The following is a 9121-nucleotide window of genomic DNA, read 5'->3' on the forward strand; positions in this document are numbered from 1 at the left end:
CTTGAAATTAAGGTGTTTCTAATGGTGAAAAATTACAAACCACCTTCAGCCATCCAACAGGTTTAAAATCAAAAATCTGTATGCATAGCTGATGAGTTCTTCGACCTGATCTGGTGTCTTTTTCATTTTTGTCTCAGATATTGCCCACACCAGAGGTCCTGTAGATGGCAGTCTCTACGCTCAGATAAAGAAACATCGAGGGCCAAGCTCTGGTTCTCTCACCTCGACCAATGGCAGCAGCCCAGGAGCGGGTCATCCTGACGATAGACCTGATCATCTCATCAGTCAAGGTTCCGACCCCGCCCTCTCAGGCCATTCCATCCATTTGAACCAACCGTCTATCCACCCTGACTGCCAGGAGGAGCCTGTTCGTCCGCCACCTCCGACCAGACAAGAGCGAGAGGACCTGGCACGTCTTCTTGGAGGCATAGAGGGAAACCGGGATGGGGAGCGAGAGACTGCCATCTTGGATGATGGAGATTGCCTGCCCTCTGAACGAACTGGGACGCTGGGACTCAGTCGGTCGTGTTCCTGCCGAGATGGGTACCGGTCCCAGCGCTGTGCTGAGCCTGGTTGTGACCGTACTCTTCTCATGCCCAACGGTTACTGCCTCGATCGTGCTCCTGGCACCAACGGGCACCACGGGGCGACCCCTTCTGCCAGCCCGAACCCAGCTGCTCCTCCGTCACACATGGATCTGTGCCAGCACTACAGCCCCCACTCCCACCAGTCCCTCCCCCCTCCAGATTTGGTGTGGGACCGGCAGAGCAGCCCTCACTACCTGCTTCGGTCCTGCTCAGAGGCCCCTTCATCCAGACATGTCTGCCCATACCCATCACCAGACCTTACCCCCCACCCTCACAACCCCCCACTTCACCACCCTCTGTCTGCCCCGGGTCACCTTTGCTGTCGAGAAGACGACTACGGTCCCTACCATCACCCTCCCCCACCTCACAGCCACCACCATGCACACCTCCCCAAATCCTCCACCAGCCCTACCTACCATGATATCATGCTGTTGGATGGTCTTCCACCCCCTGGCTGCCCATGCAGAGACTGCGCTATCAGGCGAGAAGACTATCACAACCTCAGGCTGGACAGAGGGGACAGCTTCCACTGGGACAGAGAGGCAGAGCTTCAGCACAGAGAGGTGGGGCTGAGGAGAGCCAGGGAGACAGAGTTACCCAGAGGGTCAGAGCTCCACTGGGAGAGGGATACTGGACCCAGACGAGGCAGAGAGCTGTCCCTCCACTGGGAGCGAGACAGGGAGGCTGAGCTGCAGTGGGAGAGGGACAGAGAGGCTGAATATTGGCATAGGAGAGCCACTGTAGCCTCCTATGGCCCACAGGGTCACGATCTGCCGGCCTTCACATTTGACCCTTTGCCATCGGGTCACCCTGCGTATCCAGAGGCGTCGAGGTCTCACGCTCATTCTCACCTGGATATGAAGTACAGCAGCAGCAGCAGTGGTTACCAAACACCCCGGCAGGTGTGCCCCTGCTCGCCTTACCAGCCCTCACCATCTGAAAGCAGGGGCTATGCCTCGGGATACCAGTCTGAGTCCACATCCCCGCTGCCTCCAGCTTCCTCCATGACAGGGCCCTGCAGCCATAGCAACGGGCCAGCAGAGCATAACCACAACCATCACCATCAAGACTCACAGCAGTCATACAGCTCTGACTCACACACTGGTGAGTCACGTTAACACAGACACTCAGAAGGGTGTTTTCTTGTGATTGGAAACAGGAGTTGATATATAATCCACAATCAACAATAGCATCCAGAGAACATTTTCGCTTACCTATACAGATTCTTAACACATGACCCACAAACTGCCTTCTCTCACCAGTCACCAGCCTCAGCTGATACTAGCAACATGTGTCAACTTTTGTCAATGTCACCCATTGTTCTTGTCCTTTTCTCAGATGGTCTTCGGAGCTCTGGTGAGAGTGTGGGCTGGAGGGACCACATTACCCACGGGTCCTTTAGAAGGAACCAGAGAGAAGGCCACAGAGAAGTTCACGCTGCCTGCTCTACGCCATCTGACATGTCCGGACCGCCCACTCCCGTCCATACCAGCAGCCCTCTGCGCACAGTGGAAAGGTAATTCGACTTTTGATTTAAGGCAACATAGGTTAGTGTTGGAGATACTAGGGTTGTACAAATTGGCAAATATTTATGCCCAATTCCATTCCACCCCTTGGCGCTACCCCTACCCCTTGTTTTTAAGGGTTATCTTACCCCTTGACACAGAGTCACAAGGGGTAGTGGTTGACATCTTCCCCTACGAATTGGGAAAGCACTTTAAGAAGCTGTTACATTTCATTAGAAATTGTGAAATCCCGACATCAGTAGTCGTTGATGTTAACAAACAAGATGTACAGCTTGCCGGTGATTTGCAATGGCATTGTAGGTACCCCTACGTTTGAAGTGAGGGTGTGAAAAATCTCAGTTTCAAAGGTTACAAAGCCGTCCCCCTTGCCGACAGATATTAGGACAGCCTACCCCAACACTTGAACTAGGGCTAAGGACTAGCCAGGGCCAACGAGTGAAATGGGATTGGGCCATAGTCCATCGGTTATCGAGTCCATCGCCGATTGTTTGTTTTGGCTGATTTTTGGGGCAATATAAATTTAAAACAATGCCAAATTGTTTTTCTATTTTCTATTCTATTTTGCATTTGGCTCTTCTTCTACACACACACCTGCACGCTGTCATTATTCAACAGTTTGATTTTAGCATATCGCCCAAACCAAGAATTCCTAATTAATTCATGATTATAAAGATTCAGGAAGTTGGTTGGAGTTAAACATGTCTAGAAATGTCAGTAATCCTCATTTCTGTCTGTTAAAGCCCTAGTCCAGGAGGGAGGGAGTATGAGATCCGGACCACAGACATCATCAGCAGTGACTACGAGGCTTCTCAGCCCCCGGTCAGACGCTACGGAGCTGATAATGTCGTTCAGGAATCCCTGGAAAGCCAAATAAGTAGCGCAGAGCCGTCATCTACTAAAGACACGCAGTCACACAAAAACACACCCACACACACAGACCCCCACAACCACTGCACAGCACAAATAAACCCACCCCCTATGACCCCCCACCAGCAGCACTGTAGTCCAGATGTGCCTTCAGCTTCCTCCTTTGACTCTGTGACACCATCCACATCCAACCAGGGACACTGTCAGACTCCGTCATCCCCTGTTCATGCTTCACCTGCACAAGACCCACACCCCCAACCCGGCCCACTCCAGCTGCAGACCGTTCACCCTTCAGAAGCTGCTGCTCTTCCCTCCACTCTGGCACAAGCGGTGTCTCAGCCTCAGAGCCAGACCCAAGCCAATGGCTCTGCCGGACCAACCCCACCCGCGGTCAATGGATCATCTCCAGCCAGAGAATCTCACCCAGACGCCCCAAAATCGACCAACACTCACCAATCCTCATCCCCCCAGCCTGCATCCAGCAGCATGGAAGGTTCCCCTGTCTCCGACACCCCAGTTCCCGGATTCGCCACGCTGGGTAGGAGGCTGATGTTGAGTGGGCCTGACCCTCGACACCCGAACCACAACCAGCAGCACGGACCCACGCATCATCACTACCCGGTCATGGAACACGGTGCCGCTCTGGATACCAACAAGAGGCACTGCTACTCGGCTCAATCCCCACAGCACCCTTCCTCCTACTTCAACTACTCCACCATCTCCATCCCCCTTCCTCACCCCCAACCACCTTTGCCAGAGAAGCGCCATCCAACCGCCCAGGCAGGTTCACCTTCTGATGGGGCAGGGACTCTGAGACCAGCCGTTGGCCACATGCCTCCCTCCGCTGCCAGCACCACCCAGCATCAGCACCATGTCACCTTCTCTCCCACCGTGGGAGAAATAGCTCCCCCTTCAGGCGACAATGAAGCAGTGGCCTCCGTGGAGCCTGAGAATGCAAATAGGGTTAGTGTGAAGTTTGTCCAGGACAGTTCGAGGTTCTGGTACAAGCCTGGTATCTCCAGAGAGCAAGGTAGGTCTGAAAGGGTTAAGTGTACTCTTTGTACTTTCTCCTAACCTTAACAAAAAATCTGATATATTGATAATTACAGAAGATAACATCACTTTTTCTTTTTGCTTGTGTTTGGCTGTAGCAATCGCAGCTCTGAAGGAGAGAGAGCCAGGAGCCTTCTTGATCAGGGACAGTAACTCATTCCAGGGGGCCTATGGTTTGGCCCTGAAGGTGGCTACACCTCCTGCCAATGTCAACCAAAGCAGCAAGGGTAAAATTCACTATTTATCATATTCATGTGTTTATTACTTCTCTTTTGCTATCAGCGGCACAACCACTAGACATTCTACTCTTTCAGCAGTTGCAGTTTGTCCTTGGTAGATGATGATATTTGCAGCTTGTTAACAGTGAATCTCTCCTGTTCAAGTGAGCGACCCGCTGGAGCAGCTGGTCAGACACTTCCTCATAGAGACAGGCCCTCGAGGAGTCAAGATTAAAGGATGTCAGAATGAGCCCTACTTTGGTAAGTTGACCTGCCCGAGCTTCAGGGAAACTTTTTATGACTGCGTTTCAGGAAAACTAGGAATATTAAAGAAACGCTAAGAAAAAGAGGTGAGGTAAGATAGGTCTTAGTTCCAGTCAGGGAAATTAGCAATAATATGTACAATGTTAACAGGACAAATAGAGTCCTGTCTAACTCTAGTTAGAGTGTAAGTCGGATTTAATGTAGGCACAGGAGAGGGATTTATGTTTATACAGTGTTATCTGTGGTTCACAGGGAGTCTGTCTGCGCTGGTCTGCCAACACTCCATCACACCCATCTCTTTGCCATGTGCCCTGAAGATCTCAGAGAAAGGTAGGTGGAAAAAGAACTGCAACTAATGAGCCGTTTACCATAACTGATTGATTATTTGTTTGTAGTAAGTAGGTAAATGTGACCATAATAATTTCCTGATGCCCAAAGTGACATCTTCAATTCATTCAATTTTCTTCTCTGATAAATTATAAGTTATTCTTATGACAATCTGAGTTCATCTTTAGAGCGAATGCACTTCATTCTTCTTTAGCTGATTGGATTTATCTGCATGTTGTCAGATCTGATAGGAGAGGTGCAGGAGGTTCAGCCAGTGAGTAACGTCAGCACGGCTGCTGACCTGCTGAAACAAGGAGCAGGTGAGTTTCTCCATCCATGTCACGTTACTATGGTGGCTGAAGTAGCGACTAAATTGACTACAAATGAAATGATGGTAAAATATTAAATGAAGGTAACAATAATTCTGCAATGAATCACTCTAACATACGAGAAATGTTGTGAATTAAACCTAAAAGTCCTGGCCCTTTATGCTCACACGCAGCTGCCAGACTGCTGGTCATTGGTCAACATGCTCACCTCTCTCTTATCCTCAGCCTGTAACGTCCTCTACCTGAACTCAGTGGAAACTGAGTCTCTGACCGGCCCCCAGGCCATCGCCAAGGCAACGGATGCTACACTGAGTCGTAACCCGCGTCCTGCTGCCACTGTTGTACAGTTCAAGGTGACGTCGCAGGGCATCACGCTCACTGACAGCCAGCGCAGGTAAGATACTTCCCCTTGGATCAATACTTAAGAAAGTGATATAATTATCTATTTTACTCGTTTTACTCTTACTAAAACAATATCAACATATCTAATGTTATAACTTCATTCATCGGTGTAAGAGGCCAGTTTTTTTTTCAAAAAAAAGTGATCACAGTAATTTACAGTGGATTGCTTTCAAGGAAACACTATGATGTTGGACGCTGTTGTTGTTTTGCAATGACTTAGTTAGCCCTTAGAAAGCTATCTTACATTTCATTCTACATGCAATGCATCTTACTCCCTCTAGGGTTTTCTTCAGGAGACATTACCCAGTGAACAGCGTCACCTTCAGCAGCGTCGACCCTAAAGACAGGAGGTGAGAAACCTGCGGCCTGTTTGATTCCCGTTGCTGCAGTTGTAACCGTAACTAACCTAAAAAATCCTCATCAACCCAATCAATCATTCATTGCTCTCCAGACCGTTCACTGGACTTGTTGCCGTGAGCCTTTGCATGTGTTTCGTGAGTGCATTTGTTTTGCCCATGAATATTTGCAAGAGTGCATGAGAGATGTCAAGTCATGGTGTTTGTGAGCATGTCAGCTGCAGCAGCTTGACCGGCGGCTCTGGCCTGTGTGTGTATGTCTGAGTCCGGTTTCTCTCTCTCTCTCTCCCTCTGCTTTAGGTGGACTAACTCAGACAACACCACTGTTAAGTAAGTGCTCTGATTGTGTTTCGGTGCCTTGAGGAAAGTGTCTGCATGTTTGTCTGTGTCTAAAAAAAGGGTGTATAGGTTCACCCCTGCCTGAGCAGTCATGGATATTAAAGCCTGTGCATGGCATCAGATTGTGTGTGAGCCTTGCTAAGAAGCATTCCAGCAAATACGATTTAATAATGAAAACATTCAACATGGCCTCCACGTTACATAACACTACTTTGTCCATTGTGGTTCACTGCTAGACACACCAAAGATTCTGTATCTTACCTCCCTGTCACTTCCTGCCATGCTATGAAACTTGCCGCCTCACTTCTTCTTTCTCCTTCCCCCTCTCAGGGTGTTTGGTTTCGTGGCGAAGAAGCCCGGCTGCGTGGCCGAGAACGTCTGTCACGTGTTTGCCGAGCTGGATCCTGAACAACCCGCCTTGGCCATCGTCAACTTTATCACCAAGGTCATGCTGTCGCAGCGGCGGTAGACAAAGACAGGAAAGGAGACGCGGAGCAGACAAGCAGGGACAGTGTTAACAGGGGGGTTTTACTGGACAGTGTCAGTGCTTGTGTTCTCTCAGTTTCAGGCCGTGACGCTAATCTTTGTCCATCAGGTGATGACGTGACAAAGATTTTCTTATTGTTCCTTGTAAATATGTTCAGGAGGCAATCGGAAATCTTAGTCCATGATCCCAGCTGATGGTTTTTCATCTGTTGCTTCGCCACTTTGTCTGTGACCTAACAGCCCACACAGCTCACATGGGTTCATTCTCTGGAGTTATTACTGGGGAGAAAGTCCGGAGCCTCTGACTCAGACATTTGCGTTTTCACATACAGCCCCTCAAGAGATAGTCAGGAGATTATCCAGAGTACAGTGCATGTCTGAAAGCAGCTATTGTAAAGTATTATTGGATGTGAACCCCCCCACAATGAAACAGTGTTCTATCAAAGCCATAGTGTATAGTGTTACAACTCCTCCAAAGATGAGGGAATATCAGTAATAGTAAAAACCATCTGCATCCGACAGGGACCTGTATCATGACGACAGATCAGATGATGTTTGGTGATTCCTGGTTTTGTGACACTGGCTCACTTTTACTAGGGGGAGCAGGATTAATGCTCCACATACGTTGCGAATAAGTAAGAAACAAAAATGCTCCTCCAGAACTTATCATCTGAGGAGCAAGTGTTCTTCAGCATTAAAATAAACACCAACAGACTAACTAACACAACATTTGTGGTCAGACATGTTAGCTATCTTTAAAAACTCCTTGTAGCTCTTTCTTCAACAGATTTATATTGGACCACAATTTTACTGTAGGAAACTAAAAGATAATCAATCTATTTTCCATAGTCATTGTCGAAGTAGTCACATTTAAACAGGCCTGTATGTCAGCTTCTTATACAGTTTATGAATATATTTGATCGTCTAGTGGCTGATTGTGTGCCACTAACTTATTTAGAGAACGCTGCCTCTTTCACATTAATATGCTCAAAGCTGATTAATTAGCGTGAGAGTTAACTGAACCAGTATCACTGAAACCAAGTAAGATAAGATAAGAGGTTTGTTTATTGATTAAAGCTGCACAAGGAAATAGCAGCGTAGGGGGGAAATATGGAGTGGAAAATAAAAACAAGAATAGAAACAGAAAGTGGAATAAATTAGATAAGAATTGAAATAGTACTGCGTGGTTGTGCAATTTACAATATGTGCAGCACTCTTTCTTGGATCAGTAAAAGAATAACTGACTGAGACTTGCTTCATGATACAGGCTCCTGGTAAATGTTGGTTAAATTCAGCTTTTGATAGAATGCATTCAAGCAGCCTTAATGACACATAGCAGCGTCTGTGTGTGTGTGTGTGTGTGTCTGTGTGTGTGTGTTACGACTGAGGTGTGTTGAGGGCAACAGAGAGGTTCAACACTTGGACGTGATAATTGCCTTTCAGAAAAACAGCAGGTGTTTATATTTTGTATTGTTTAAATAAAAGTGACCAAAGGCCTGAGGGTGTAGTTTAGTTTCTATATCATGAGATGTTCATACATATGTACAGCACATTCTACAGCCACTCTTGCCTTCAACCACACCCCCGCCCCACACTTAATCGATCATTGCATAATCGACAATCATGTTTGGGTTTTTTTCCCTCTCACATATATACTCTATAATCGGAGCGAGCGAGAGACCAATGGTAACTCTCTATTGAAAGCAAACAGGAACGTGAGCTCTAAACGAGGTTGTGTGCGAGGGAGTGACGAGTGACGAGAGCCTTCAGGTGAATACGTCGGGTTTCAAGGTTTTGTTACGTCCACTTTTAAAGAAACGTATGTGTAACGGGGAACAAGCTTGACGAGAAAGGACGCACAGTGTTGAAGCACGCCGACGCCATGACACGCTCTGTGTTCATTCACTGCTTCACATCAATAACGTTAATCTGTTTTTGAATCTCACAAAATGATTCACACAGTGTGTTAGACAGAGAGTGGCCTAAAGACAAAGTGTACTTAACCAAAGACAAAGCACTCTTGTATTAATAAGCGTTTTATCCAGCTATATTTTTGTACTTATTGCTTCATGTATTTTTACTATGCGTTTATTTAGTGTGTTGCCTCGTTTGGTAGAAAAACACTACTTGTATTACAGCGTTAATATATTGTGGTCTGTTTTCTTGTTGATCTCTATATTATGTAGTAATATATTTTCACATGCAGCTATAGGACAGTGTATGAGACATACAAAGGAAAACGTTTGGTTTGAAAAGTATAATTATGCTATTTTGTATGCAAAAACAATGAAGAATAGAAATAAACTGAAATTATGTGGTACATGAAGTGCTTTTGGGTCTGTGGTTATTTTGGCCTGATGATCATAT

At 47.0% G+C, this 9121-nt stretch overlaps 1 protein-coding gene across 5 annotated transcripts in view; it reads left to right on the forward strand.

Annotated features, from left to right (window-relative positions):
• Positions 1 to 9080, forward strand: part of tns2a (tensin 2a) — a 51538-nt gene extending 42458 nt beyond the window's left edge. For 4 of the 5 annotated variants that reach the window (XM_061075545.1, XM_061075546.1, XM_061075548.1 and 1 more), the window contains 11 exons: positions 138 to 1691; positions 1926 to 2103; positions 2854 to 4010; positions 4132 to 4260; positions 4417 to 4512; positions 4768 to 4845; positions 5085 to 5162; positions 5397 to 5565; positions 5855 to 5923; positions 6230 to 6259; positions 6599 to 9080. In XM_061075545.1, coding sequence (XP_060931528.1) covers positions 138 to 1691; positions 1926 to 2103; positions 2854 to 4010; positions 4132 to 4260; positions 4417 to 4512; positions 4768 to 4845; positions 5085 to 5162; positions 5397 to 5565; positions 5855 to 5923; positions 6230 to 6259; positions 6599 to 6737 — 3677 coding nt within the window. In that variant the 3' untranslated portion in view covers positions 6738 to 9080. The remainder of the gene's footprint in view (positions 1 to 137; positions 1692 to 1925; positions 2104 to 2853; positions 4011 to 4131; positions 4261 to 4416; positions 4513 to 4767; positions 4846 to 5084; positions 5163 to 5396; positions 5566 to 5854; positions 5924 to 6229; positions 6260 to 6598) is intronic. The other variant, XM_061075547.1, reaches the window with a different exon arrangement.
• Positions 9081 to 9121: the final 41 nt, after the last annotated feature.

This window comes from Limanda limanda, chromosome 7, assembly GCF_963576545.1.
Source record: "Limanda limanda chromosome 7, fLimLim1.1, whole genome shotgun sequence".
In the NCBI taxonomy this organism is placed as follows: domain Eukaryota; kingdom Metazoa; phylum Chordata; class Actinopteri; order Pleuronectiformes; family Pleuronectidae; genus Limanda; species Limanda limanda.